General features: G+C 59.7%; 1 protein-coding gene across 5 annotated transcripts in view; it reads right to left on the bottom strand.

The window, feature by feature from the left end:
- Nucleotides 1-2,222: 2,222 nt before the first annotated feature.
- The window catches only part of ABCF1 (ATP binding cassette subfamily F member 1), a 28,722-nt gene continuing 17,934 nt past the window's right edge, over nucleotides 2,223-13,010 (bottom strand). For all 5 annotated transcript variants that reach the window (XM_066359942.1, XM_066359941.1, XM_066359940.1 and 2 more), the window contains exons 9-25: nucleotides 8,856-8,957; nucleotides 8,516-8,638; nucleotides 8,104-8,204; nucleotides 7,929-8,014; nucleotides 7,589-7,728; nucleotides 7,136-7,284; nucleotides 6,811-6,894; nucleotides 6,173-6,297; nucleotides 5,901-6,013; nucleotides 5,612-5,783; nucleotides 5,210-5,284; nucleotides 5,051-5,121; nucleotides 3,994-4,026; nucleotides 3,745-3,913; nucleotides 3,513-3,577; nucleotides 3,324-3,396; nucleotides 2,223-3,239 (exon numbers count right to left, since the gene is read on the bottom strand). In XM_066359942.1, coding sequence (XP_066216039.1) covers nucleotides 3,073-3,239; nucleotides 3,324-3,396; nucleotides 3,513-3,577; nucleotides 3,745-3,913; nucleotides 3,994-4,026; nucleotides 5,051-5,121; nucleotides 5,210-5,284; nucleotides 5,612-5,783; nucleotides 5,901-6,013; nucleotides 6,173-6,297; nucleotides 6,811-6,894; nucleotides 7,136-7,284; nucleotides 7,589-7,728; nucleotides 7,929-8,014; nucleotides 8,104-8,204; nucleotides 8,516-8,638; nucleotides 8,856-8,957 — 1,848 coding nt within the window. In that variant the 3' untranslated portion in view covers nucleotides 2,223-3,072. The remainder of the gene's footprint in view (nucleotides 3,240-3,323; nucleotides 3,397-3,512; nucleotides 3,578-3,744; nucleotides 3,914-3,993; nucleotides 4,027-5,050; nucleotides 5,122-5,209; nucleotides 5,285-5,611; nucleotides 5,784-5,900; nucleotides 6,014-6,172; nucleotides 6,298-6,810; nucleotides 6,895-7,135; nucleotides 7,285-7,588; nucleotides 7,729-7,928; nucleotides 8,015-8,103; nucleotides 8,205-8,515; nucleotides 8,639-8,855; nucleotides 8,958-13,010) is intronic.

Genomic DNA, 13,010 nt, shown 5'->3' on the forward strand with positions numbered 1-13,010 from the left:
ATTTGGCAGGCCCCACGTGTCCTGGCCCCAGATCACACTAAGCTCAAGCCAAGTTCCCACGTCAATCTCTTCCCAGCTTCTGGATGTGTGCACATCACCGAGCCTCTGCCACATGCCCCAGGGCCCTCACTGCACACCATATATTGACGGAAGGAATAAAATTCGTGTCCTTGGACTAAAATTCTTTTGAAGCATCTTAAGTACCTGTAGAGAAATTAGTGATTTCATTTTGTCAAAAACAAAATGCAGCCTGACCAGGCAGTGGTGCAGTGTATAGAGCATCGGACTGGGATGCTGAGGACCCAGGTTCGAGACCTCGAGGTCGCCAGCTTGAGTGCGGGCTCATCTGGTTTGAGAAAAAAAAAAAAAAAGCTCACCAGCTTGGACTCAAGGTCGCTGGCTTGAGCAAGGGGTCACTCGGTCTGCTGAAAGCCTGCGGTCAAGGCACATATGAGAAAGCAATCTATGAGAAAGCAATCAGTGAACAACTAAGGTGTCACAATAAAGAATTGATGCTTCTCATCTCTCTCTATTCCTGTCTGTCCCTATCCCTCTCTGATTCTCTCTCTGTAAAAAAAATAAAAATTAATGAAAAAAAAAATGCAACTTGACCTGTGGTGATGCAGTGGATGGAACATCAGCCTGGGACACTGAGGTACCAGGTTTGAAACCCCAAGGTTGCTGGCTTGAGCCCAAAGGTTGCTGGCACGAAGCCACTGGCTTGGCTGGAATTGCCCCCGCCACATCAAGGCATGTGTGAGTAGCAATCAATGGACAACTAAGGTGACACAGCTACAAGTTTTTTTATTTTATTTTTATACAATTTTCAGAGAGGAGAGAGAGAGAGAGAGAGAGAGAGAGAGAGAGAGAGAGAGAAAGGGGAGGAGCAGGAAGCATCAACTCCCATATGTGCCTTGACCAGGCAAGCCCAGGGTATCGAACAGGCGACCTCAGCATTTCCAGGTCGACGCTTTATCCACTGCGCCACCACAGGTCAGGCCTGCACAGCTACAAGTTGATGCTTCTCATCTCCCTTCGCGTCTCTTGGAAAAAAACAAAAGTAGCAGCTGCTAAATAACTCACCCAAGGTCACACCATTCATACTTGAAGCCTGGCCATCCCTGTTCTGATATGTCACGAAATTGTGAGAACATCTTATTCAAGTGCTTGACACAAAACCCTGATTTTTTCCCCCCTTAAATTATGTTGAGGGGATTGCTTTGTCTCTAACTTGGGGAGCTGCCCGTCGGCACTGCTGCACCTGCCTGCGTGCCTTCACTTCCAGTGCAAACCTGTCACTTGCGGTCGGGCATTACATATTCACTTGCCAGAAAATAACTTCCCAAAATTAGATTTCCAAATTGTCTTTTTTTTTTTTTTCCTCTTATTGAGAGGCAGGAGGCAGAGACAGACTCCTGCATGTGCCCCACCAGGACCCACCCAGCAAGCCCACCAGGAGGTGATGCTCTGCCAATCTGGGACTTGCTCTGTTGCTCAGCAACCAAGCTTTTCTCAGCACTTGAGGCAGAGGCCATGGAGCCATCCTCAGTGCCTGGGGCCAACTCACTCCAATCGATCCTTGGCAGTGGGAGGGGGAGAGAGAACAGTAGGGGGAGGAAAGAAATTGGGGTGGAGGGAGTAGGGAAGCAGGTGTTGCTTCCGTGTGCCCTGACTGCAAATCAAACCCGGGCCTTCCGCATGCCCAGTCAACGCTCTACCGGCCAGGGCTGCAAACTCGTCTTAACCAGACAGCTCTTCATTCACGGTCCCCCTGGAACCAGATGCACCCATCACCCTCTTCTCTCCGGTGCCCACACCGGATCTTCCCGTCGGTCCTGGCCACCCCTCTCTAGCTCAGCGTTCTCATCCCCATGGAAGTAATCAAGTCCACGCTCTGAAGTTTCCAGTCCGCCTCACCCCTCATTGCCTAAAATCAGCAACCGCCACCTGTATTTTACTTTCCGATCTAACTGACAGTGAACGTGGCCGTTCCAGCCACATTCTCATGAACTTCCTTTGGTCTTCCTTCCTCCCAAGCCTTAGAGCTGCTCTTCCCCGGGGTTCCAGAAATGCCTCCTTATTAAACCCTTCTTCCTCCAGGTCCACCCGCAGTGACCCTGCCCAAGAACCCAGGTCTGGATACGCTGTCCCTTCCAGGAGCACGCAGGGACGCAGGACCGGCACTGAATCACATCACGTGGGCTCGTGCCTGATTTCCAAGCCCCCCCCCCCCCCGTGCTCAGTGCTCATGGAGACTCGTCCCCTTCTCGAAGGCCAGAGCGCTCCACGCCCGTGCACCGGGCAGACCTTGACGGGGGCAGGGGGCCCTGACTGTGCCGTCCCCCTCCTAGTCTGGGGAAGGGAAGGCAGCGCCCCCAGCAGCGAGCAGTATCTGAGTGCAGCAGGCCCGCACATCACACGTTGCACGTCCCCGTGTCGGGCAGGAGAGCACCAATGCTGCCGCGACGCTGAAGGCAGCGACTCAGGATCAGGAACCTTCGTCCATCACCCCCCCACCCCCCACCCCGTGAACCTCCACAGACAGGGCGGCGGACACTCCTTTATTCCCCGCCCACAGGGAGATACACAGTCAGCAGCACGCCTTTCCTGCCCCAAGTCTCTGGCAGACCAGTCGGCAGGCACCAAACCTGCTCACCGCACAGGCCTCACCGCCACCCCGCCAGCCGCCACAGCTGTTCCCATCACGAGGTCAGCCTGAGGTCCACCAGAGAAGAGCAGCACCCTTGAAGCCCAGAGGCTCGGGCCAGTGGCCCCGGAGCACTCTGGGGGACCAGAGGCAGGGTGCGGGGTGAGGACAGACTCAGGCCGGCCCGCCAGGTCACGTCTGTCTAGATGGAACCCACGCTAACGAAGGCCACCTCTGCTGGCAAGGAGGCCGTCAGAACCACGCCAGCTCAGCTACTAAGAACAAGCAGACAGCCGAGGGGCACCCTGGTCGATGAGGACTGCCCGCCTCCCGGGGCAGCTGCAGACCAGAGGCAGGATTCCGGCTGAGATGGAGGAACAGCGGGCACGGCCAGGGTCCCGACCTGGTCCTCCAGGAAGGGAGGGTCACTCTCGGGGCCGGTTGACCATGACCTCGCCCAGGGCCTCCAGCACCTCCCGCTTGTAGTCCTCGAAGTCCCCGTCGATCTGGCTCACGCCCTGCTCCTCCACCACCCACAGCTGGCAGCTGGTCTCCGTGATGAGGCGGGCGTCGTGGCTGACCACGATCACAGCTGGGGGAGGGGCAAGCAGGGCGTCAGCACGCAGGAGGGAGCCCGGTCCCGGGGAAGGAGGGAAGCCTCCAGCAGCAGACTCACCGCCCTTGTACTCGTTGATGGCCTCCCCCAGGGCGTCAATCGACTCGATGTCCAAATTGTTGGTGGGCTCGTCCTGTGGAGGAGGCCCGTGGCTGAGCGTCAGGACCCCCCCCTGCAGCACCCCCCCTCCCCCCCCGCAGCACCCCTCCTCCCCCCCCCCCCCCCCCCCCCGCAGACCAGCTCACTCACCAGGATGAGGACGTCCGGCTCGCGACAAGCCAGCTCCGCAAACACGACCCGGGCCTTCTGCCCACCTGCAGCCGTGGAAAGGGAAGTCTGTCACAGGCCGGACCGCCCGCCCTCTCTGCAGGTTAGCCCGAGCACGTCCACCGCCGTGGTGCGTGCAGCGTGCTGAGGCCCCGCCCCCTCCGCCGGGCAGGAAGGACAGGACCCCCAGGACAGGGCCCGCCCCCACCAGTACCAGAGAGCTTGCAGATCTGGATAGTGTGGGCGTGGCTCTCCAGGCCGAAGCGGCCCAGGCACTTGCGGGCATCTTGGTAAGGCAGGTTGAAGCCCCGCTGCAGGTACTCTGTCGGTGTCTCCTCCATGCGCAGCTGCTCTGCGTACTGCTGGTTGAAGAAGCCGATTTTCTGCCCCAGAGGAGAGGGAGGCGGTCAGTCAAAGTCCTACGTCCTCTCGGACTCCTTCCCCGATTCCCGAAGGCACTCACCAGTCGGTGGTTCTTCCTCATCTCCCCTCGAGTCTGCGAGGGAAGAGCCAGGGGTCAGACACGGGAGAGGAAAACGTGCCGCAAGTCCACTCCCAACTGTCCCGACGGGACCAACAGTGCGACCAAGGACACATGGATGTTTGTACAAAGGCACATCAGGAGGTCAGAGACCGGGTAAGAGGGGGCAGGAGCCAGAGGGAGGAGGAAGGAGATGAAAGCACAGACTCGGAACCAGGAGGGGCTGACCACGTCTGAAGAACAGTGTTCCCCAGCCAGACTCACCGACAGCCCGTTTCCGGGCCCCACAGCAGAGGGAGCAGAGGCAGCAGAGGCAGGCTGGGGAAGGAGCTAAGGGCACCTTCCTAAGCCCTACTCTGCGGGGGAGGAAAGGCCCTCCCGACACTTTCCCAGAGGCGGACAGACGGCCACACCTGTCTGAAGCAATGGGAGGGGGGGAGAGGGCACACTGTCCAAGTCCTACGGCCAAGGACTGAGGAAAAGCTAACTTTAGGAACGTACAGTAAGAATACTTGCTATAATGTTACCCTTTCGTGAAAATCAGAAATAATCTAGGACTGACATCAAATAACTCCTGAGAGATTCACATGATTACTGGCACAGAAAAACGCCTGATGCACATATCTGGAAAGAGCTGGCTACACAATAATTGTGATAGTCCCTCTTTGTTCCAACGAGAAAAGGGTATTTGCAAAGAAAAAGGGAAAAGCTATCCACCACAGTGAAGACTGGCTATCTCTAGACTTCTCCTTGGCTTATGCAGTTCGAATTGTTCTATAAGCGATGTGTTTCTTGCATAACCAAAGCCCGCTCGGGGGCCCAGCTGCAGCCCCGTCTGCTGGCCTCCCTCTGGGACTGATGGAAGCTGTTCTCTGCAGGGCCGCGTGGGGAAGGAGCTCCTGCAAGGAGATCTGTGTGCCTCTCTCCGCTGCAGAAGGGGTTCTGACTCGAACCTCTGGCGCACAGTGTTCCTCACACTCCCCAGGCCGCCTGCCAGCCAGCCCCGCCCTGCCCCGCCCTGCCCAGCTCCCGGACTCACCGGTGTCAGCTTGCCCGTCAGCAGCAGGAGCAAGGTGCTCTTGCCCACGCCGTTGGGGCCCACGATGCAGACTGCAAGGAGAGGACTGGGGGTCAGAGGTCCCGGACATGCTCCCTGGGCTCCTGCTCCCCCTCCCTGGCACACCCAACCCCAAATCACTTCTTGAGTCCATGTCGATGCCAAAATCCAGATTCTTGAAGAGTGGCTTCTGCCCCTCGTAGCCGAATGTCACACCTGAGAGCAGGAGAGAAAGCAGTTCGGCCACCTGGAGGCCCCACCCTGCACTCGGGGTGGTGGTGGTGGTGGTGAGGGAGGCGCGGGCGGGGCATGCGGCGAGGTGGCGGTGATGGGGAGGCGGGGGCGGGGCATGCGGCGCGGTGGCGGTGATGGGGGAGGCGGGGGCGGGGCATGCGGCGCGGTGGCGGTGATGGGGGAGGCGGGGGCGGGGCACGCGGCGCGGTGGCGGTGATGGGGGAGGCGGGGGCGGGGCATGCGGCGCAGCGGTGGTGGTGGTGGTGGGGGGGGGAGGTGATGAGCGCCCCCTGCCGTCTGCCAGCTCACCGTGCAGGCCCAGCACAGGCGGGCTGAGCGGCGGGGGGTTGGGGAAGGTGAAGCGCACAGTGTACTCCTTGGGGCGCTTCAGCAGCTCTGGAGCCTCCTGCGCCTCCTCGTCCTGGTTTTTCCGTCGGCACTTCTGCTGCTTCCGAGTCAGGGCTTCCTTTGTTTGCTTCTCCTGCGGAGACAGGAGGGAGAGACCCGCACATCACAGCGGCCCTGCCACGCAGCCAGGGGACCCAGCCCGCCTCTCCGTTCTCCAGGGAAGGCCCACCCCAGGGAGCCCCCCACTGACCGCCTGCTTGGTGGACTTGCCGCCCGCCTTCAGCTCCTTCAGCTTCTTCTCCTGCTTCTCGTACTGCTTCAGCAGCTCCTTCTGCTTCTGCTGGTACATCTTCTTGAAGGTCACTGGGCGGGAGAGGGGGCAGGCAGGCAAGCGGGCAGACCCTCAGGACAGGCACCCGTGTCTAGATTCTGAGGTCTAGCTCATCAGGACGTCCCCCAGGGCGGCCCCCAGGCCCCTCCCAGGGCTCGTCGCCTCGCCCCGCAGGGAGCAGCCCTGCTTACTGTAGTTGCCCCTATAGTAATGGAGCCGCTGGGCATCAAGGTGGACGATGTCCGTGCAGACGTCGTCCAGGAAGCCCTGGTCGTGGGAAACGATGAGCAGCGTCTTCCGCCAGCCCTGGAGGTAGCTGGGTGTCAGAGAAGAATGTGGAAGGTCACAACGGCCGAGAGAGGGTTAAGTCAGGGCAGCAGAGACAGACGGTGGGGCAGGGGAGCGGGCTGCTGGGCTGGGAGCAGCAGGGGCAGAGTGGAGAAGGGCTGGAGGAAACAAGGGCCAGCGAGAACCACTGACCAAGACTGTGGCCCAGTGGGTAGTGTCAGCCCAGAGTGTGGACGTCCCAGGTTTGCTCCCGGTCAGGGCACACAGAAGAAGTGACCACCTGCTTCTCTTCCCCTCCCTCTCCCCCTTCTCTCCCTCTTCACCTCCCGCAGCCAGTGGCTCAACTGGTTCCAGCGTGGCCCCAGGCACCGAGGATGGCTGTTGGAGCTCATCTGCCTTAGGTCCTAAAAAGAGCTTGGTACTCGAGCATCGGCCCAAGAGACAGGGTTTCCAAGTGGATGCCAGTCAGGGTGCATGTGGAAGTCTGCCTATTTCCCCTCCTATCACCCTAAAAAAAACCCTATAACCCAGGACGACTCACTTATTGAGCCAGATGACAGCGTTGAGATCCAGGTGGTTGGTGGGCTCATCCAGCATCAGCAGTGTGGGCTCCAGGAACAGCGCCCTAGAGGGGTGGGCAGCAGTGTGGTCAGGGGAGCCTTGCTGGGAGAACCGCAGACACCCTCCAGAGGTGGAGCCTGGCACAGGAATACCCATCCCGTCTCTCCCCAGAGGTCCCCGTGCAGGAGACACAGGTGGGAGCACCCGCCAAGCAGGGGGGGACAGAGGCCTGGCAGCGGACAACAGACAGGAGGGAAAAATCGACCCTGATGGGTTGGGGCTGATGGGAGGGTGGGGTAGCCCACCTGGCCAGGGAGACACGCATGCGCCAGCCCCCCGAGAACTTCTGTGTGGGCCGGTTCTGCATCTCAGGGTCGAAGCCCAGCCCGGCCAGGATGCGCCGAGCTTTGGCCTCTGCAGCTGCTGCTCCAGTGGCCCGCAGCTCCTCATACACCTGGGGGAGCGGGCCGAGGAAGAGGGGTCACAGATCCGAGGTCGCAGGCGGGGGCAGGGGGGAGGGATTAACGTGTCCCATGTCCGAGGTCGCAGGCGGGGGCAGGGGTTAACGTGTCCCGTGTCCGAGGTCGCAGGCGGGGGCGGGGGGGAGGGATTAACGTGTCCCGTGTACGAGGTCGCAGGCGGGGGCAGGGGGGAGGGGTTAACGTGTCCCGTGTCCGAGGTCGCAGGCGGGAGCGCGGGGAAGGGGTTAACGTGTCCCATGTCTGAGGTCGCAGGAAGCCGCCCACCCGCAGCCCCACCTTCTCCAGCCGCTCTGCGGCGCTGTCGTCGCCCCGCTCCAGCTGCCCCTGCAGCAACCGCTCCTCCTCCAGCAGCTTCAGCCGCTTGGTGTCGGCTCGGAGCACAGCCTGCACGGCGGGTGTCTCGTCCGCCACCACCTCTGCGAGTGGGAGGGCGGTCAGGCTGGCGAGGCCCGGGCCGTGTGCATGCGCGCTGCCCTCCCCACTGCGGGGCTCCGCCCCGGCGCTTTGTGTTTGCCGCGGAGGAGCCGCCCGGCACTTTCTCCTAAAAGTGCCCAGGAGCCCCCACCCCCCTCAGCACCCTGTCCCCCCCAGGAGCCGAGGCCCCTCCCGGCCTCACCCTGCTCACACAGCAGCACGTCGATGTTGGGCGGGATGCTCAGGGCCCGGTTGGCGATGTGCTTGAGGAGCGTGGTCTTGCCCTTGCTGGGAGCGAGAGCGGTCAGGCCCGGGCGCTGCCGGAAAGCCCCTGCCCTCCGCCTTGCTCCCCAGCCCCACCAGCCCGGCCGCCTCACCCATTGGGCCCCACCAGCCCGTAGCGGCGGCCGGCCACAATGTACAGGTCCGCGTTGACAAACAGCTCCTTGCCATGAGCCGAGATGCTGAACTTCTCCAGCTGGCGCCGCAGGGAGGGAAGGGTACCGTGAGGACGCCCCCTCTGCCCCTCGCAGAGAGGAGTTCAGCCGTCGTCCTGCGGGGAACCCCCTGGCCAAAGGAGACCTCCAGCACAGCCTCCTTCCCCTCCCACCTCGCTGGTCCCCTTCCCTGGGCTCCGCCTCCAACAGGCCCTCCCAAACCGTTCCTTCCACCATCGTTCAGGTCAGGCCAGCGGAACACAGGGTGAGGGAAGCCTCCCTGCAGTGGCCCAGCGGCAAGGGCCCCGCGGAGGAGGCGGCCCAGCGGGGGCTGCAGCACAAGCCCCCTCACCTTGATGTCAGACGCATTTTCTAACATGGCTTGGCGGGAGGACACCTCTGCTTGTGACACGGAGAAGTCATTCTCGGCGGCACTGGCTGCTTTCAACGACGCCACCTGGCGCTCATACTCCATCTGAGGAGGGAAAGCCACTGTCTGCGGGTTTCCCGCCGCGGCGACACAGCCCATGTCCTCAGACCCAACGACAAGGCTCACGGAACACCCGTCGTTCCTGACTGTTCTACTTCAAGCAGCACCTACAGCTCTTGTCCCCCAACCCACAGGACCCCTCGTTGAAGCTTAAAAATATCAAAGTTGCCTGCCTCTGACCACTAAGAACCCAGGGTCTTACCTGTTTCTTCAGCTTTTTCTTCTCTTTTTTGCTAAGGTGAGCATAGGGGTCATCAGCCTTAGACTCCCCTTCTCCATCTTCCTCTCCTTCTTCCTCTGAACCCTGTGGACATGTGGAGATGGTGAACAGCCCCCTTCTAGCTCGGACTTCACATCGTCCACCCCCGGTTCTAGTCAGCTCCCTCTTTCTGCACCTCCAGTCCTGACCTGTCGTGGACGACCCCGTCCTCCTCATGCCTGCCTGGTCCCCTCGCCGCCCTGTGTCCACTTCCCCCACCGCAGTGGCACAGGGCAGGGGCAGGCACGAGACAGCGTGTGCACCTGTCCTCAGCACCACCAGCGCAGAGCGGTGAGGGGACAGCAGATGCCACTGCTCTCTTCCTCCTGCATCAGTGTCACCTGAGCTGCCGCACTGACACCACTGAGCTCTGACACCCACTGAGCACTGACACCACTGAGCTCTGACACCCACTGAGCACTGACACCCACTGAGCTCTGACACCCACTGAGCTCTGACACCCAGAGCTCTGACACCCACTGAGCACTGACACCCACTGAGCTCTGACACCCACTGAGCTCTGACACCCAGAGCTCTGACACCCACTGAGCACTGACACCCACTGAGCTCTGACACCCACTGAGCACTGACACCCACTGAGCTCTGACACCCACTGAGCACTGACACCCACTGAGCTCTGACACCCAACACCCACTGAGCACTGACACCCAGAGCTCTGACACCCACTGAGCACTGACACCCAACACCCACTGAGCACTGACACCCAGAGCTCTGACACCCACTGAGCACTGACACCCACTGAGCTCTGACACCCACTGAGCTCTGACACCCAGAGCTCTGACACCCACTGAGCACTGACACCCACTGAGCTCTGACACCCACTGAGCACTGACACCCAGAGCTCTGACACCCACTGAGCACTGACACCCACTGAGCTCTGACACCCACTGAGCACTGACACCCAGAGCTCTGACACCCACTGAGCACTGACACCCACTGAGCTCTGACACCCACTGAGCACTGACACCCAGAGCTCTGACACCCACTGAGCTGACACCCACTGAGCTCTGACACCCAGAGCTCTGACACCCACTGAGCTCTGACACCCACTGAGCACTGACACCCACTGAGCTCTGACACCCACTGAGCTCTGACACCCAGAGCTGACACCCACTGAGCACTGACACCCACTGAGCTGACACCCACTGAGCTCTGACACCCAGAGCTCTGACACCAACTGAGCTCTGACACCCACTGAGCACTGACACCCACTGAGCTCTGACACCCACTGAGCTCTGACACCCACTGAGCTGACACCCACTGAGCACTGACACCCACTGAGCACTGACACCCACCGAGCACTGACGCCCACCGAGCACTGACGCCCACCGAGCTCTGACGCCCACCGAGCTCTGACGCCCACCGAGCACTGACACCCAGAGCTCTGACACCCACTGAGCTGACACCCACTGAGCTCTGACACCCACTGAGCACTGACACCCACCGAGCACTGACGCCCACCGAGCACTGACGCCCACCGAGCTCTGACGCCCACTGAGCTCTGACGCCCACTGAGCACTGACACCCAGAGCTCTGACACCCACTGAGCTGACACCCACTGAGCTCTGACACCCAGAGCTCTGACACCCACTGAGCTCTGACACCCAGAGCTCTGACGCCCACTGAGCTCTGACACCCACTGAGCTCTGACACCCAGAGCTCTGACGCCCACTGAGCACTGACGCCCACTGAGCACTGACACCCACTGAGCTCTGACACCCACTGAGCACTGACACCCAGAGCTCTGACACCCACTGAGCTCTGACACCCACTGAGCACTGACACCCACTGAGCACTGACACCCAGAGCTCTGACACCCACTGAGCTCTGACACCCACTGAGCACTGACACCCACTGAGCACTGACACCCACTGAGCACTGACACCCAGAGCTCTGACACCCACTGAGCTCTGACACCCACTGAGCTCTGACACCCACTGAGCACTGACACCCAGAGCTCTGACACCCACTGAGCTCTGACACCCACTGAGCACTGACACCCACTGAGCACTGACACCCACTGAGCACTGACACCCACTGAGCTCTGACACCCACTGAGCACTGACACCCAGAGCTCTGACACCCACTGAGCACTGACACCCACTGAGCTCTGACACCCAGAGCTCTGACACCCACTGAGCACTGACACCCACTGAGCTCTGACACCCACTGAGCTCTGACACCCACTGAGCTGACACCCACTGAGCTCTGACGCCCACTGAGCTCTGACACCCACTGAGCACTGACGCCCACTGAGCACCGCAGCCCCGCCCCGCCCAGCAGGAGAAAGCTCGGGCTGTGCAGGGGCCCAGAGGGCCCAGACGCCCTGAGACCATGCTGAGAGGAACCAGGACCCAGGAGCTGGAGATATGTACACCTAGTGCTTGACTTACGACCACGTTGGTTCCCACAGACCAGTCCTAACACGATTTGGTCGTAAGTTGATTAGGCTATATGTACAGTACTGTGAAATGATGTTATAAAAATCTTTAAGTCATATTTTATCATAATTTTCTTTTATTATTGTTATATATCATAATTTTCTTTGTTCATTTTATGCCATTTGTATCATCTCTACACCATTTTGTTTCTTATTTTTACATTTGTCAGGTTTACGTAAAACACTGCATTACCAGTACAACTGGTTTAATATTTGCATGACGATTTCCTCTTGGTAGACATCTTGGGAGGGGTTTGATGAAAAAATATCCAAGACACAAAACACAAATTGCTGTACTGAGTCTGGGATAACAATTGAAACGGTGCACGCGGAGATGGTAGTGCTGCCAGACACGGAGCAGTGCGGCTAGCGATTGTGGTCGTAAAGCCAAATGGTCGCAAGTCAATTGCATAGGTCGTAAGTCTATCAATATTTGTATCCGGGCCACACAGCCAGACCGGCTGAGCCTATGGCCAGGATACCTCCTCTCTGGATCAGAGGTTGCAAGCTGAGGCCAACGGGCCACATCTCACCCAAGGTGTCTGTTTCTACATGGCCCTGAGCTAAGAACAAATCTTATCATCTTCAAAGAAAAAAAAAAAAAAGGAAGAAGGTGAAGGTATCAATGTATATGGCTAGCAAAGCCAAAAATACTATGTGTCAATTCCATTACAGGTGTGCCAACTCCTGTTGGGCAAAGAATCACCCCCAGACACAATACACTCCTGCTGGGCACAGACACCCCCACACACAGTGCACTCCTGCTGGGCACAGACACCCCCAACACACACACAATACACTCCTGCTGGGCACAGACACACCCCACACACACACACAGTACACTCCTGCTGGGCACAGACACACACCCCCACACACACACAGTACACTCCTGCTGGGCACAGACACACCCCCCACACACACAGTACACTCCTGCTGGGCACAGACACCCCCCCACACACACACAGTACACTCCTGCTGGGCACAGACACACCCCACACACACACAGTACACTCCTGCTGGGCACAGACACCCCCCCACACACACACACAGTACACTCCTGCTGGGCACAGACACCCCACACACACACACAGTACACTCCTGCTGGGCACAGACACACCCCACACACACACAGTACACTCCTGCTGGGCACAGACACACCCCACACACAGTGCACTCCTGCTGGGCACAGACACACCCCACACACAGTGCACTCCTGCTGGGCACAGACACACCCCACACACACAGTACACTCCTGCTGGGCACAGACACCCCCCCCACACACACAGTACACTCCTGCTGGGCACAGACACGCCCCACACACAGGACACTCCTGCTGGGCACAGACACACCCCACACACAGGACACTCCTGCTGGGCACAGACACACCCCACACACAGGACACTCCTGCTGGGCACAGACACACCCCACACACACAGTACACTCCTGCTGGGCACAGACACACCCCACACACAGGACACTCCTGCTGGGCACAGACACACCCCACACACACACAGTACACTCCTGCTGGGCACAGACACACCCCACACACACACAGTACACTCCTGCTGGGCACAGACACACCCCACACACACACAGTACACTCCTGCTGGGCACAGACACCCCCCCACACACACACA

The sequence above is a fragment of the Saccopteryx leptura genome, chromosome 1 (assembly GCF_036850995.1).
Source record: "Saccopteryx leptura isolate mSacLep1 chromosome 1, mSacLep1_pri_phased_curated, whole genome shotgun sequence".
NCBI lineage: Eukaryota > Metazoa > Chordata > Mammalia > Chiroptera > Emballonuridae > Saccopteryx > Saccopteryx leptura.